This window comes from Oncorhynchus masou, chromosome 29 (genome assembly GCF_036934945.1).
Source record: "Oncorhynchus masou masou isolate Uvic2021 chromosome 29, UVic_Omas_1.1, whole genome shotgun sequence".
NCBI lineage: Eukaryota > Metazoa > Chordata > Actinopteri > Salmoniformes > Salmonidae > Oncorhynchus > Oncorhynchus masou.
In genome coordinates, this window is record NC_088240.1 from 85,781,171 (window position 1) to 85,798,959 (window position 17,789).

A 17,789-nucleotide genomic window follows, 5' to 3' on the forward strand; every position below is an offset into this window, starting at 1 on the left:
CATTTCAAACGAATGTCAAGAGCAATGCTGTGTGTAACTAGCTCCTGTTTTTTCCATCAGCTAGCTAACGTTACCTAGCGAACTCAAACAGCTGGTAGCGAGCTAGCTAATTCTATGTTTGTACTGTTTACAACACAGACATTGTTATTGCTGGGTGATACTCACTTGAAGTTGTCGACCTCTCAAAGCTTTGAGTCTTTCTTTCCTTTTTAATGCTTGTTCCTGCAGTGAACCAACCGATTGCTCCATTTTCGTTTCACGTTGTGTTGTCGTGGTTCGGAAATCGATTCATAGGACTAGCTAGTAGCTACTCGCAAAGGTTTAGAAGCGAGTGCTGAGCGCATCGATTCATGGCCTGAACATCTGAGCAAATAGGCAGGCTACTGGGGCCTACTGTATTAAATGATGTGCAAAATAATAACACACTAATATCATCAGAATATCTTATAAAATATGTATTTTTTTTAAACATATGCATTTACTAGAGAAAAAGTAAAAGGCAAAATTATATCAAATTATAAGGCTGAAAAGCCTGCAATAATGTCACAGGACATCATGATCAACAATCAGGCCTCTATAATGTTTTTTCAATGAAAATAAAACATCAAACTATATGGTTGCCTTGTACAACATTGGCACCTTGTTTACTGAGCAAATATGCAGGGGTGCAAAAAATAAACATTTAATTTGATCTTGGAAGGCTTTTTATTTGAAATAAGTCGTGGTTCAGTTGACCCTGGTCAACCAGTCGACTGCCTGCCCCTCTCCCAGACTAGAATTGGCTCAATGGAAATCCTGTCAATCTCTAGTGAATCTTTGTTTTCATTTCAACAGCTTTCCACTTGTCATGTGCAGGACGTCTTGCACAAGATTGATGTTAAAAAACATCCACTGGGGCTCATTTGCTTGATCCTTTGTTGCAGCTTTCTGCTCCCCTGAATGCAGAATAATAACTATTATTTTTAACCTTACAATTATTCCTGGTACAATTCCCAGGGTCTGGAAGGTGTCCCATATACTCCTCCTTCACAAAGGCAGTGATCTGTGTGACCTAAATCTTTATTGAACTATTTCCAAACTCTCTTGCCGAGCAAAAATTCTAGAATCCTTGGAAAACCTAAATGTATATCCTTTTGAATGTACACCAGTCAGGTTTCAGACCAGATTAAATAAAGGACCATCTTTTGAACTAGGAAATGTATTCTAAATGTACACCAGTCAGGTTTCAGACCAGATTAAATAAAGGACCATCTTTTGAACTAGGAAATGCATTCTAAATGTACACCAGTCAGGTTTCAGACCAGATTAAATAAAGCACCATATTTGCTACTTTTTTGGTTTTAAATTATTTTCTTCATTGTTTGGATAAGAAGAAACACTGTGCGGCCTCTTTTATTGACCTGTCTAAAGCCTCCGACACTGTGGATCACTCAGTACTTATTCAGAGGCTTTCGTCAATTGGCCTGGACCAGGCTGCATGCAGCTGGTTGGATAATGATTTAAAAGAATGAAAGCAGTGTGCATTTACAGATGGTGTTAAATCCGTTTTTCTGGACATAATAAAGACAGTCCCGCAGTGATCGATTCATTTACATTTACATTTAAGTCATTTAGCAGACGCTCTTATCCAGAGCGACTTACAAATTCTTCAGTTCTTTTGAGTATCCTCAAAAATCAAATAATCAATTCAAACGTTATTTGTCACATCCCCCGAATACAACAGACCTTACAGTGAAATGCATACTTGCAAGCTTAAGCAATAATGAAGAGTATTTTTTAAAGTAAATAAAAAAATAACAATACAAACACAATAAAAGTTTTATTTTTGAAGAAACACAATAACATAACTATAGAGGCTATATACCGTGTCAATGTGTGGGGATACCGGTTAGTCAATGTGCGGGGGTACAGGCTCGTCGAGGTATTTGAGGAAACATATACAGTACATGTAGGTAGGGATAAAGGAAATATGCATAGATAATAAACAGCAGCATAAAAACGGGTTTCAATGCAAATAGTCTGGGTGGCCATTTGATGACCTGTTCAGCAGTCTTATGGTTTGGGGGTAGAAGCTGTTAAGCAGCCTTTTGGACCTAGATTTTCTTCGGTACCGCTGGCCATGTGATAGCAGAGAGAACAGTCTATGACATGGGTGGCCTGAAGCCTTGACAATTCTTAGGGTCTTCCTCTGACACTGCCTGGTATAGAGGTCCTGGATGGCACAAAGCTTGGCCCCAGTGATGTACTGGGCCGTACACACTACCCTCTGTAGCGCCTTGCAGTCGGATGCCGAGTAGTTGCCATACCAAGCGGTGATGCAACCAGTCAGGATGCTCTCGATGGTGCAGCTGTAGAACTTTTTGAGGATCTGAGGACCCATGCCAAATCTTTTCAGTATAGCCTATGCTCCTGAATTCTTAACACAAATAATTATATTCTTACACTCTCAGTCTACAATCAGCACGTGAGTGTGGCTTTGTATTCATCCTTCATATAGAGAGAGAGGCCCAGCTCGGTCCAACAGAGGGCCACCCAGCCAGCACTGGGTAGTGGGTAGGTCCTGGTATGGAATGTAGGTCATTGCCATGGCAATATTACAGCTGCCTGCCTGGAGGTTCTGTTGTGGCCATCCTCCTGTTGACCAGTGTTTTCCCCATAGAATTAGGAAATAGAATACACATTTAATAGGATCTCTATGGTTGGCTCTGTGTTAAAGATTCACCATCACACACAATCACTAACTTGTGTCAGTTGGTCATACAAGAAATATCGTTTTTTTTCACTTCTTACAAAAAATGTACTAAACCCAGACATTTAAATCTTGAGTCTTGATCACAATAAATTGTCTATCCAATCCTATGTACAGTGCCTTGCGAAAATTTCAGTTTCTCGATGTGCAAAACTGATAGAGACATACCCCAAGCGACTTACAGCTGTAATCGCAGCAAAAGGTGGCGCTACAAAGTATTAACTTAAGGGGGCTGAATAATTTTGCACGCCCAATTTTTCAGTTTTTAATTTGTTAAAAAAGTTTGAAATATCCAATAAATGTCGTTCCACTTCATGATTGTGTCCCACTTGTTGTTGATTCTTCACAAAAAAATACAGTTTTATATCTTTATGTTTGAAGCCTGAAATGTGGCAAAAGGTTGCAAAGTTCAAGGGGGCCGAATACTTTCGCAAGGCACTGTATATCAGTTATTATCAGCCTCTGGGGAGTAATCCACAGTTCCTCTGTAAAGATACAGATTATGGGACAGAGGAAATTTTCTTGTATGATGGATTAGATTGATAATCATAACGTTTTTATTTTATTTAACTAGGCAAGCCAGTTAAGAACAATTTCTTATTTACAATGTTGGCTTACCCCAGCCAAACCCGGACGACGCTGGGCCAATTGTGCGCCGCCCTATGGGACTCCCAATCACGTCCGGTTGTGATACAGCCTGGAATCGAACCAGGATCTGTAGTGATGCCTATAGCACTGAGATGCAGTGCCTTAGACCGCTGTGCCGCTCGGGAGCCCCTGAGTGACTAGTGTGAGGTCATTGAGAGGCAGTGTTATCGCATCGGAACGAGGATACCGGCCCGGGATACCAACCCCAATCCCTTCCAGCTCCAACCCGTTTCAACAGTGTAGTTTCCCCGAAGCTCCACCTTTGACTGAACATCTTTGAGTTGGTACGTTAAATGATCAGTAAGTCTTTGAAAATCTGACCGTAAAAAAACCTTGACAAATATTGACTGGCTGAAGTAAAACTATTACGTTTGAACAAATTACAAAAGACAGACAAGAACAATGAACCATAAAATAAGGAACCATCTGTACTGACACAATAAGGAAGCTCTTCCCTTCCGTATACACAACCAACTGTACATGTTCAATTACATATTTGTTTTCCAATGATATAGCCTATGTACACACAATCTCTCATGACACAATTACGCAAGATTTTAGTTCTTGGTTTCTGAGACTAATGTGTCTTTCTACCCCTCATTTGTTCAAATACATGAATTAACAAGATCCAGTATAGGAAATCCATACAGTGTACTATACTGTTCCCTGTTGAATAGATGTTTCACTGTAAGCCTGTACCTGTCATGGTTATATATTTGTTTAATACCTTGTTTAATACCTCTGCTTTTATGGCTTTAGTGCTCTGTACTTCTTACTGTCAGATATAAACACTGGAAAGGGGAGGGATCAGCTTGGATGGCTGTGTTTATAGAGGAGAGAGATCCACAAGCCAAGTGGGCAATGGGCAAGACTCAAGAGAAACACACTATGGGATGGTTTCCAGGGCACAGCCTCGTCCTGGACTAAACACCAAGCTCAATTAAGAATCCCCATTGAAAATGCTTTTAAGTCCAGTATTAGGAGTAATGTGTCAGGGAAACGGCCTCTACATGTCTGTTTATAGCATAGAAATGGATTTCTAGCTCTATTCCAATTAACCATAGGCTGATTCAAGTAATTAGGACAAATCCTTTGGGAACATTTGGCACAGACTATTGTCATTTCCCAGAAATCCCCACATCGCCTGTCAGTTCAATATGCACATTGTTCTCTCTTTTGAAGGATAATGATGCTCTTTATTATCGTTGTTTAGTTTGATGGGGCTGCTAAGAGTGTATTTTAAGGAGATGACAATGTTTTATTATATTTGGGCTTCATCATCATATTCAATTTGATAACGTAAATATTAGAACATACAACATGTTCTAGCCTTTGTAAATCCTGTTTAAATGTTTAGTTCTAACTTCCAGATGGACATTTTTAAAGGGTGGATGTATCTTTAAGACTATTACCTGTCCATACTACAGTGCGCTCGCAGTCTGTCGCGAAGCCAGAGGGTTTGCTTGAACGTTCCAAAAAGTGGATGTTTAGGAGACTTCTACAGAACGGCGTGGAGTCAACGTCCTGTCGCTTCACTGCGCCGACACTTTACTGTAGATATGGAAGGAGATGCATAACTGTATATTAAGACGTAAACCGTATTATAATAAGATACCATCTGACTGCGGTGTCCGTGGGAATTACTTCGTAATTGGGGGATCATCATATTCATTCGGGTTTATTTTGCTTTGGAATTCCTGATCTGTTCTTGCTCTTGACATGATATCCACGGCAGATTGTTTTTTTTAACCATGTCTTTTATAATTAATTTGGCAATCTGCTAAACTTTGGGGAGAGCATACAATATTCTATGTCGATCACTTTGGATACTGCGAGCTATGTTGCCAAGATGTTACAAGAGATCAATGTTTCGTCCTTTTTTCTGGAAACAATCTTAACGCTCTTTATGCAAACAAATGTAAAAGTACAATGATACATTCATACTGAAACCAAGGGATTACACACAGAAGGACGGTGGAGAATGGCTTCGAAGGAGAGGTTGAATGAGCGGTGGATTTTATATTACACCAAGGTAAGTTTAATAGGGGGGGCTGACACCTGTTGTTGAATTGCAATTGTCCTATATTTGCTTGAAAGCTTTTTTCGAAGGTATCACCGGAAAACATGACTGCAGTGCACGCTACAGTTGGCAACCATATTTGCCAATGCTTGTTGTTCTGATAGTGAGCAGGCGGAATCGTATGAGGAAGTATTTGGGATTCATGCAGGGTGTATTTTGAGCGTGTCGACTCATAATAATTTCACCTCTGTCCATAAACAGGCAGTTTTATTCCGTGATATGCCAGCACTATACGGTTTAGTTGATCTGATTGTGTGAAACATTGTTCTAATTCTATGCTAGTATAACTTGGCGTCGACAACTCTGGATATGGTTCCTTTACCTGCTGGCTACTGCCAAGATCAGAGACGGAATAGGAAGCGAGACACCCCACTCGCTGTTTCTTTCTGGTCCAGACCCAGCTGCTACTGAATTGGTGTTTATGGGAGACCCACCCCGTTAAGTCGACCGGAACGGACCATTTTTTTCAATGGTAAACTGCTTGAGTGAACCATCTTCATTTATCCACCATCTTTGGTGAGGTGCTCTCTTTACTTCCTGAATGTAGTTCCGACTTGTCACATGTATGTTGTTCACTTTAGCAGAGTTGGGGTAGGCCTACAGATAGTTATCCTTCTCTTATTTGTTTAACAGATAATTTATTCAGGGATATGGGTCATAGCAGAACATATTTGCAACATTGTATTGGCAGTGGTGTAGCGCGGTTTCACGGCCCCGCAAGGTCTGTGCAATGGGGCATAGAGAAATGTGCCGTTTTATAGCAAATGTGGTATTTTACACATTTTTGCCATGAGGCTGAGAGAAAATGTTCCAGTTTTAAAGCTAATTTCCCCAAAACTCGTAGGCCGTGCGCTATGCCAGGGTGTATCAGTTTGTAGACTACTGCACCAGCTTATAATACAATGTAGCCTACAAGAACAACTGTTGCAACAGTATTAGTATTTATCAGCATCACAAAACTACTTGTCTGAAATGTGCCGAGAAATTACAATGTGTGTTCGTGATATAGCCTACACACACTAGTGGTCTGCATTGCAACCCTGACAGATTACACTCAGGTCGGCCTACAACAAACATTTCCATAAGAGTGGTGGAAAAAGACTTGTCCTTGGTTTATTTTAGAATTGGGTGTGACTACTAACTGGCAATGGTCAGTCATCCATCCTTTTCATGAATCCCTTTTTGAATGAAAACATATTGCCTGGAAATTAATAAATGATACTAAATTATTCACTAGATTTTGCAATCTGTTTCAAATGCCTAAGGAAAAGTTGCAATGAGTACTGCAGTCTGTCTCTATTATGTTAGATGCCTATTTTGAGGTGCAGTTGGTGACATTCCCTTCTATACCCATGCAACCGTACCTAGGCCTTTCTCTTCCTCTCCTCTCCATATTCCCTCCTACCTCATAGCTTGAGGCACTGGCAGGCATTGAGGGGTTAAACATGGCAGAAGACAAAGCAGATGGACCTGTTTCAGCAGGTCCAAGAGCAGACAGAGGAGGGCCCCTCCCTCACTAGGCCTACCTCCTGTCCTGTTGGTTCACTAACAGAGGAGGGCCCCTCCCTTACTAGGCCTACCTCCTGTCCTGTTGGTTCACTAATTGAGGAGAGCCCTTCCCTCACTAGGCCTACCTCCTGTCCTGTTGGTTCACTAACAGAGGAGGGCCCCTCCCTCACTAGGCCTACCTCCTGTCCTGTTGGTTCACGAACAGAGGAGGGCCCCTCCCTCCTGTCCTGTTGGTTCACTAACAGAGGAGGGCCCCTCCCTCACTAGGCCTACCTCCTGTCCTGTTGGTTCACTAACAGAGGAGGCCTACCTCCTGTCCTGTTGGTTCACCCTCCCTCACTAGGCCTACCTCCTGTCCTGTTGGTTCACTAACAGAGGAGGGCCCCTCCCTTACTAGGCCTACCTCCTGTCCTGTTGGTTCACTAACAGAGGAGGGCCCCTCCCTCACTAGGCCTACCTCCTGTCCTGTTGGTTCACTAACAGAGGAGGGCCCCTCCCTCACTAGGCCTACCTCCTGTCCTGTTGGTCCACTAACAGCCCACAGTTTGCATCCCGAATGGCACCCTATTCCCTATACAGTGCACTGCTTTTGACCAGGGCCTGCATAGGGAATAGGATGCAACCCCATTGCTGTTGGTTTAGATGCCCACACACAGTACATCTGGGTGGGGTCACATTTAAGATACCAGTATCTCTATTTTTTTCCATGGCAAAAATGTAAACACGAAGCAGACCAAACTCGTTGGTCCTTTAACCTGCTGTAGTTTGGAAAATAAATACATGTGACTCTGGATGACAACATAATGGTGTTTGTTTCTAACATTAAGGCTGTTTTCCTAAAACCCGCTTTGTATTTTGTTTCCTTGCCGCTCTACTATGAAGTATCTCTATATACTGGTTTTGTCCCAGCCCTCGTCACATTGGTTGATTGCATTTGTTTTGAAATGGGACATCGTCATTGTTTAATAAGTATCTGCATGCAGAGTGGGTGCCAGTGTTTGAATATTATCTGGTGCGTCAGTCTTCTAAGTCAGGGTTTCCCAAACTTGGTCCCGGGGCCCCCCCCTAGGTACACATTTTGGTTTTTGCCCATAGCACATCACAGCTAATTTCAAATAATCAAAGCTTGATGATGAGTTGGTTATTTGAATCAGCTGTGTAGCGCTAGGACAAAAACCAGAACGGGGCCCCAGGACCGAGTTGGGAAACCCTTGTCTAAGTGAGGCTTCATTACTCATGGTTTTTATGGTGACCCCATTGTCTTCAGGTTAAACCTTTACTGGGTGTTCTAACAACTACTGTTAGATGTACGTAGTAGAGGTCGACCGACTTATGATTTTTCAACGGTGATACCGATTACTGGAGGACCAAAAAAAGCAGATACCGATTAATCTGTCAATTTCTTATATATATGTGTGTAATAATGACAATTACAACAATACTCAATGAACAATGAACAATTTTATTTTAATTTAATATAATACACATCAATGAAACATGTTCAATTTGGTTTAAATAATGCAAAAACAAAGTGTTGGAGAAGAAAGTAAAAGTTCAATATGTGCCATGTAAAAAAAGCTAACGTTTAACCTGTTGAGTGAATGGGGCAGTATTTTGATGTTTGAATGAAAAACGTAACCAAATTAAACTGCCAATTTCTCAGGCCCAGAAGCTAGAATATGCATATAATTGTCAGATTAGGATAGAAAACCTAAAAGTTTCCAAAACTGTTAAAATATTGTCTGTGAGTATAACAGTACTGATATTGCAGGTGAAGACCTGAAGAAAATCCAACTAGGAAGTGCCTCTTATTTTGAAAGCTCCCTGTTCCATTGCATGCCTTCCTTCCATTTAAAAGGATATCAACCAGATTGTGTGAAGTCTTTAGACATAGTTTCAGCATTTTTATTCTGAAAAATGAGCGAGAACGATCACATCGCGTCGCATCAGTGGATGGCTGGGTGCCAGTAGAGTTTTGCATGCACAACAGCTTGGAGCAGACATTCTCTCTCTCTCTCCTATTGAAAAAGCTACGGTTCGGTTGAAATATTATCGATTATTTATTGTAAAAACAACCTGAGGATTGATTATAAAAAACATTTGACATGTTTCTATAAACTTTACGGATACTATTTGGAATTTGTGTTTACCCCGTTGTGAACGCTCAAGCCTCTGAATTACTCAACAAAACGCGCCAACCAAATGGAGGTATTTTGGATATAAAAATAATATTTATGGAACAAAAGGAACATTTATTGTGTAACTGGGAGTCTTGTGAGTGCAAACATCCAAAGATCATCAAAGGTAAGCGATTCATTTTTATTGCTTTTCTGACTTTCGTGACCAATCTACTTTGCTGCTAGCTGTTTGTAATGTTTTGTCTGCTGAGAGAGATGTCCTCACATAAACACTTGGTTTGCTCTAGCAGTAAAGCTTTTTTGAAATCTGACACACCAGGTGGATTAACAACAAGCTAAACTGTGTTTTGCTATATAGCACTTGTGATTTCATGAAATTAAATATTTTTAGTAATTTAATTTGAATTTGGCGCTCTGCAATTCAGCGGATGTAGACAAATGATGCTGCTAACGGGATGGGTGCCAAGAAATTCCTTGCTCAGAACATGAGAACATATGAAAGCTGGTGGTTCCTTTTAACATGAGTCTTCAATATTACCAGGTAAGAAGTTTTTGGTTGTAGTTATTATAGGACTATGTCTCTATATACCATTTGTATTTCATATACCTTTTGACTATTGGATGTTCTAATAGGTACTTTAGTATTGCCAGCCTAATCTCGGGAGTTGATAGGCTTGATGTCATAAACAGTGCAATGCTTGAAGCATTGCGAAGAGCTGCTGGCAAAAGGCAAAAAAGTGCTGTTTGAATGAATGCTTACGAGCCTGAGCGGTGGTAGGCAGCAGCAGTCAGACTGCTCTATCAAATCATAGACTTAATTATAATATAATAAACACACAGAAATACAAGCTTTAGGTCAATAATATGGTCATATTAAACAAACAATTTTTATTCTTTCAGTGAAATACGGAACCGTTCCATATTTTATCTAACGGATGACATCCATAAGTCTAAATATTGCTGTTATGTCATAATTATGTAAAATTCTGACAAATTATTTCGCAACGAGCCAGGAGGCCCAAACTGTTGCATATACCCTGACTCTGCATGCAATGAACGCAAGAGAAGTGACACAATTTCCCTAGTTAGTGATTTTAAGGAAGGCATTGATGTTTATGGTTAGGTACATTCGTGCAACGGTTGTGCTTTTTTCGCAAATGCGCTTTTGTTAAATCATCCCCCGTTTGGCGTAGTTGGCTGTCTTTGTTAGGAAGAAATAGTCTTCACACAGTTCACAACGAGCCAGGCAGCCCAAACTGCTGCATATACCCGGACTCTGTTGCACAGAACGCAAGAGAAGTGACACAATTTCCCTAGTTAAAAGAAATTCATTTTAGCAGGCAATATTAACTAAATATGCAGGTTATATAAAATATATATATAACTTGTGTATAATAAGTATTATAATACTTGTGTATTGATTAAGAAAGATATTGATGTTTATGCTAAGGTACACATTGGTGCAATGTCAGTGCTTTTTTGCAAATGCGCTTGTTAAATCACCCATTTGGTGACGTAGGCTATGATTCAATGATAAATTAACAGGCACCGCATAGATTATATGCAACACAGGACAAGCTACATAAACTAGTAATATCATCAACCATGTGTAGTTAACATAATCACTAGTTAAGGTTGATTGTTTTTTATAAAATACGTTTAATGCTAGCTAGCACATAACAGGTAGTCAGCCTTGGCTCCTTGCCTGCAGTCTCCTCATAACAGGTAGTCAGCCTGCCACGCAGTCTCCTCATAACAGGTAGTCAGCCTGCCACGCAGTCTCCTCATAACAGGTAGTCAGCCTGCCACGCAGTCTCCTCGTGGAGTGCAATGTAATCGGCCATGATCGGTGTCCAAAAATGCAGATTATCGATGTTTATGAAAGGTTGAAATCGGCCCTAGTTAAACGGCCATTCCCATTAATCGGTCTAACCTCTAGTACGACGCATATTTGACTTGTTCTTAAGACTGGCAAATCAACAGTAATGATCTGATTAGTCTGTGTGAGAGAAAGGTAGGCTGACTAGTGTGTTCTAGACTGGGCATTGGACAAGATTTAACAGACTCGTGTGTTCCAGACTACCTAGGCCACCACAGGTGTAGGCCCCCATACTATCTCTTGTTCTCTCTCTCACTCTGTCCACTGTCTGTGGGTGTACTGCTGAGCTCAGTGTTATGTTTGTCTGCCCATCTGTGTCTAGCATCGGGTCATGACAGTCACCGCTGTACCATGTCAACCACTTCCTCCTGATCTGTCTCTCTGTGTACATCTCAAATAGCACCCTATGCCCTATATAGTGCACTACTTTTGACCAGGGCCCATAGAGCTCTGGTCAAAAGTAGTGAGCTATATATGGAATAGGGTGCCATTTGGGACACTATCTCTCTGCAATTTGGAGGACAACTGTGATGTCATGGAGCCACTTCCTTTCCCCATGAACCTTTCAGACTGACGGAGACGACTGCATTTACTCTGTTCAGCAGGGTTTTACAACACACACAGGCTGAGCATCAGGTAGTTTTGCGAGGTAGTAAGATTTCAATTTTGCATGTGTAGGATGGCTTGCAAATTAACAGAACCCAACCAACACATTGTGGTTGTAAATGAAATGAGAACACAGCCGAAGGGCACCCTATTCCCATAAAGTGCACTACTTTTGACCAGAGCCCTATTGACCATTTCAGTATATGTCATCCAAAGTCTGTCGCACTTAAATCCTGGAGGTAAATGAGGACCGACACTGACGAGATTGACCTTCATTTCGACATGGAACAACAAAGGGTGTTCACACACACAGATGATTTCACAACATTACACTGTATGTTAACAATCACCTGCTGTGACTGTCTCCACTCAATGAATGGACTGAGGTGAGGTAGGCTGACAGAACAGGCGAGGTGTAACTTAACAGGGGACTTAACATTCACCTGCCCCTCCTATAGTCTCCATGAGAATGCAATGTTCTTCGTCTTTTGTTCAGTACCGGTAAGTCAAGTTAACATCTTCTATAGTATCATCTTTAAACTGGATGTCTGCCTGCGTACCTGTGTCTGACACATGTCCCACACTCAGTATGGTGTCACTGTATGAACCAAATGGAGCATGAAGACATTGAAACTATTTTAAAAGAAAGTATTTGACAATGTCTGCATCCTAAATAGTTCCCTATCCTGTATATAGGCCCATATGTTTCTGGTCAAAAGTAGTGCACTACATAGGGAACATGCTACCATTAGGACACACAGTGTTTGAGCTTGCAGTCGATGTGCACTTCAATGTCAGGAGTTGACTGTATTCAAAATGCTCACACGCTGAATGCATGAGTCCTAGCCATTGCTCTGCTTCTCCAAAATCTGGAATAGAACATACGACTTGCACTGGCACGTCAGTGACTGGAGCTGTGCGTCCTCTGATTTGTGCAATACATTCTTTACACACATCTTAAATCAGACCCAGATTCAGCGCTTACATCAAGCTGAGCAATCCTTGGCACATGTACCTGCACCTCGCTGTGCATGCAGTGGCTGTGTCCCCCACATGGCCCATAGTGGTCTGGTTAAACTATGTGTTATATAGAGAATGGCCCATAGGGGTCTGGTTAAACTATGTGTTATATAGAGAATGGCCCATAGGGGTCTGGTTAAACTATGTGTTATATAGAGAATGGCCCATAGGGGTCTGGTTATATAGAGAATGGCCCATAGGAGTCTGGTTAAACTGTTTATTATATAGAGAATAGGGTGTCATTTTGGAACGCAGTCAGTGAAATATCTCTTGTTTATCTTGGAGGGGAAACAGATTTAGGCTATTGGCTGCTATTCAGTGCTGCATATCTCTAACCTGTTTTTAAAGGGGAAATCTGGGATTCAAACAACAGATTTAGGCTATTGGCTGCTCTTCAGTGCTGCATTTCTCTAACCTGTTTATAAAGGGGAAATGTAGGATTAAAACAACAGGTTCTGATTGGGTAAAACAGTTAAACTAAATTCACAAGGATGACTTTAAAACTATTTCAAGGCATCTGCACATCCTCAGTGTTGTCATGCAGGTATGGACATGCAGAGCCTTCAGAAACTATTTAAACCTCTGGACTTATTCCACATGTTGTGTTACAGCTGGAATTCTAATATAAAAAAAATCTTCTCACCCATCTACACACACAATACCCCATAGTGACATCACAATACCCCATAGTGACATCACACCCCATAGTGACATCACAATACCCCACAATAAAGTGAAAACATGGTTTTAGAAATGTTAGCAAATATATTAAAAAGGAAATCTCATTTACATTCACTACCGTTCAAAAGTTTCTGGTCACTTATAAATGTCCTTGTTTTTGAAAGAAAAGCCCATCTTTTGTCCATTAAGTTATAACATAAAATTAATCAGAAATACAGTGTAGACATTGTTAATGTTGTAAATTACTATTGTAGCTGGAAACGGCATTTTTAATGGAATATCTACATAGGCCCATTATCAGCAACCATCACTCCTGTGTTCCATTGGCACGTTGTGTTAGCTAATCCGAGTTTATCATTTTAAAAGGCTAATTGATCATTAGAAAACCCTTTTGCAATTATGTTAGCACAGCTGAAAACTGTTGTCCTGATTAAAGAATCAATAAAACTGGCCTTTAGACTAGTTGAGTACCTGGAGAAGTCAGCATTTGTTGGTTCGATTACAGTTTCAGATCAATTTTATGTTATTTTAATCCACCAAAAATGTACACTTCTTTCAAAAACAAGGACATTTCTAAGTGACCCCAAACTTTTGAACGGTAGTGTCAGTATTTACACCCCTGAGTCAATACATGTTAGAATCACCTTTGGCAGTGATTACATCTGTGAGTCTTTCTGGTCAAGTCTCTAAGAGCTCTGGACACCTGGATTGTACAATATTTGCAAATTAATATTTTAAAATTCTTCAAGCTCTGTCAAGTTGGTTGTTGATCACAGCCATTTTTCTAGTCTTACTCTAGATTTTTAAAGACAAAACTGTAACTAGGCCACTCTGGAACATTAAACAGTCTTGGTAACCAACTCCAGTGTATATGTGGCCTTGTTTTAGTTTATTGTGCTGCTGAAAGGTTGAATTAGTCTTCCAGTGTCTGTTGGAAAGTAGACTGAACCAGGTTTTCCTCTAGGAGTTCACCTGTACTTCGCTCCATTCCCTTTCTTTTCATTCTAAGAAACTCCTTAGTACTTGACGATGACAAGCATACCCATAACATGATGCAGCCACCACCATGCTTGAAAATATGAAGCGTGGTACTCAGTGACGTGTTGGATTTGACATAATAGTTTGTATTCAGGACATAAAATAATGTTTTTTTGCAGTTTTACTTTTGTGCCTTATTGCAAAGAGGATGCATGTTCTGGAATATTCTTTTGGTTGACATTATGGGTTATTGTGTGTAGGCCAGTGACAACATCTAAATGTAATCCATTTTAAATTCAGGCTGTAACACAACAAATAGTGGAAAAAGTCATGGTGTGTGAATCCTTTAATAAGAAGGTCCTGTATACAGTCACAATGATTTGCTCATTAAAAGAGAGATTGTGGACTAGTCAGATGGCTGTGTAGAGTTATTTACATTCTCAAGAGGTGGCTGTCTGCTATTGGCCCCCAAGGTTATTGATTGTTCTTTTGTCTGTCTTCATATATGTCATTACTGTTAGGGTGTACTGTAATAACAGCTTGAAGTGTTCATGAAAGTATGGACTGGTGCATCAAGACAGCTATTTGAGAGAGAATATACAAATGAAGGCGGGTTCATAACTGGGTTTATAACACGAGGGAGTACTCACCTACCTGACAGCACATGTAGTCCTAAATGTTCTGTACAAGACCAGAGCACAGTGATACTGACCTGAATGTTCTGTACAAGACCAGAGCACAGTGATACCGACCTGAATGTTCTGTACAAGACCAGAGCACAGTGATACCGACCTGAATGTTCTGTACAAGACCAGAGCACAGTGACACCGACCTGAATGTTCTGTACAAGACCAGAGCACAGTGACACCGACCTGAATGTTCTGTACAAGACCAGAGCACAGTGATACCGACCTGAATGTTCTGTACAAGACCAGAGCACAGTGATAGACCTGAATGTTCTTACAAGACCAGAGCACAGTGATACCGACCTGAATGTTCTGTACAAGACCGGAGCACAGTGATACCGTGAATGTTCTGTACAAGACCGGAGCACAGTGATACCGACCTGAATGTTCTGTACAAGACCGGAGCACAGTGATACCGACCTGAATGTTCTGTACAAGACCGGAGCACAGTGATACCGACCTGAATGTTCTGTACAAGACCGGAGCACAGTGATACCGACCTGAATGTTCTGTACAAGACCGGAGCACAGTGATACCGACCTGAATGTTCTGTACAAGACCGGAGCACAGTGATACCGACCTGAATGTTCTGTACAAGACCGGAGCACAGTGATACCGACCTGAATGTTCTGTACAAGACCGGAGCACAGTGATACCGACCTGAATGTTCTGTACAAGACCGGAGCACAGTGATACCGACCTGAATGTTCTGTACAAGACCGGAGCACTGAATGTTCTGTGAGCACTGACCTGAATGTTCTGAGCAAGTGATACCGACCTGAATGTTCTGTACAAGACCAGAGCACAGTGATACCGACCTGAATGTTGAATGTTCTGTACAAGACCACCTGAATGTTCTGTACAAGACCGGAGCACAGTGATACCGACCTGAATGTTCTGTACAAGACCGGAGCACAGTGATACCGACCTGAATGTTCTGTACAAGACCGGAGCACAGTGATACCGACCTGAATGTTCTGTACAAGACCGGAGCACAGTGATGACCTGAATGTTCTGTACAAGACCGAGCACAGTGATACCGACCTGAATGTTCTGTACAAGACCGGAGCACAGTGATACCGACCTGAATGTTCTGTACAAGACCGACCTGAATGTTCTGTACAAGACCGGAGCACAGTGATACCGACCTGAATGTTCTGTACACAGTGACCAGAGCACCGGAGCACAGTGATACCGACCTGAATGTTACCGACCTGAATGTTCTGTACAAGACCGGAGCACAGTGATACCGACCTGAATGTTCTGTACAAGACCGGAGCACAGTGATACCGACCTGAATGTTCTGTACAAGACCGGAGCACACCGACCTGAATGTTCTGTACAAGACCGGAGCACAGTGACCTGACCGACCTGAATGTACAAGACCGGAGCACAGTGATACCGACCTGAATGTTCTGTACAAGACCGGAGCACAGTGATACCGACCTGAATGTTCTGTACAAGACCGGAGCACAGTGATACCGACCTGAATGTTCTGTACAAGACCGGAGCACAGTGATACCGACCTGAATGTTCTGTACAAGACCGGAGCACAGTGATACCGACCTGAATGTTCTGTACAAGACCGGAGCACAGTGATACCGACCTGAATGTTCTGTACAAGACCGGAGCACAGTGATACCGACCTGAATGTTCTGTACAAGACCGGAGCACAGTGATACCGACCTGAATGTTACAGTGATACCGACCTGAATGTTCTGTACAAGACCGGAGCACAGTGATACCGACCTGAATGTTAGTGTACAAGACCGGAGCACAGTATACCGACCTGAATGTTGATACCGACCTGAATGTTCTGTACAAGACCGGAGCACCGTGATACCGACCTGAATGTTCTGTACAAGACCGGAGCACAGTGATGACCTGAATGTTCTGTACAAGACCGGAGCACAGTGATACCGACCTGAATGTTCTGTACAAGACCGGAGCACAGTGATACCGACCTGAATGTTCTGTACAAGACCGGAGCACAGTGATACCGACCTGAATGTTAAGTACAAGACTGGAGCACAGTATGAATGTTCTGTACAAGACCAGAGCACAGTGATACTGACCTGAATGTTCTGTAGCTGAATGTTCTGTACAAGACCAGAGCACCGTGATACTGACCTGAATGTTATGTACAAGACCGGAGCACAGTGATAGACAGAATGTTATGTACACGACCAGAGCACCGTGATACTGACCTGAATGTTATGTACAAGACCAGAGCACAGTGATACTGACCTGAATGTTATGTACAAGAGTGAAGCATAGTGATACTGTAGCTGATGCCCTCCAGTGGTAGTGATGTGGTGATGTCAGCCCTTCCACTGTTCCTCTGCCTGTGGGAGAGGGACATGGACCCTGGTCAAAAGTAGGGTCCGTGGAGATGGGAAAACACACGTTTCTGGGGGATCAGGGGTAATTATGAGATATTAAAGCCGGGAAGCAGTGAGCTGCTGCCTGTCTGGAAAAGGAAACGGGTATAATCACTCTGTCAGTAACTATCCTGGTGACTGTTCATCTAGCTAATGACTGCCTGTGGTGGAGCAGAGCTGTGACTGACCATGGTGACAACCCCACTGTCACTCAGCTGCAGCAAAACCCTACACCCTCCTATTAGACTTTACATGTGTGGCCCATAGGGCTCTGATGAGCAGAGATGAGGTATCGTACTCCCTCGGCCCTCCAGCTTCATCTGGCCTTCGCTTGTTCCCCGGCTGTGTCCCAACTGGCTCCCTATTCCCTAGATAGTGAACTATAGGCCCTGGTCAAATATAGTTCACTTATGTAGGGAATAGGGTGCCATTTG

General features: G+C 41.9%; 1 protein-coding gene and 1 long non-coding RNA gene across 2 annotated transcripts in view; one reads left to right on the forward strand and one right to left on the reverse strand.

The window, feature by feature from the left end:
- Positions 1–1,804: 1,804 nt before the first annotated feature.
- LOC135520883 (uncharacterized) lies at positions 1,805–3,890 on the reverse strand. The gene is made up of 2 exons (XR_010452459.1): positions 3,368–3,890; positions 1,805–2,634 (listed from the first exon to the last, which is right to left on the reverse strand). It is a non-coding gene; the product is annotated as an uncharacterized LOC135520883 (long non-coding RNA).
- A 928-nt stretch (positions 3,891–4,818) lies between these two features.
- The window catches only part of LOC135519807 (neurobeachin-like protein 2), a 190,046-nt gene continuing 177,075 nt past the window's right edge, over positions 4,819–17,789 (forward strand). The window contains 1 exon segment of the mRNA XM_064945020.1: positions 4,819–5,429. Within this exon segment, the coding sequence (XP_064801092.1) occupies positions 5,379–5,429 (51 nt within the window). The 5' untranslated portion in view covers positions 4,819–5,378.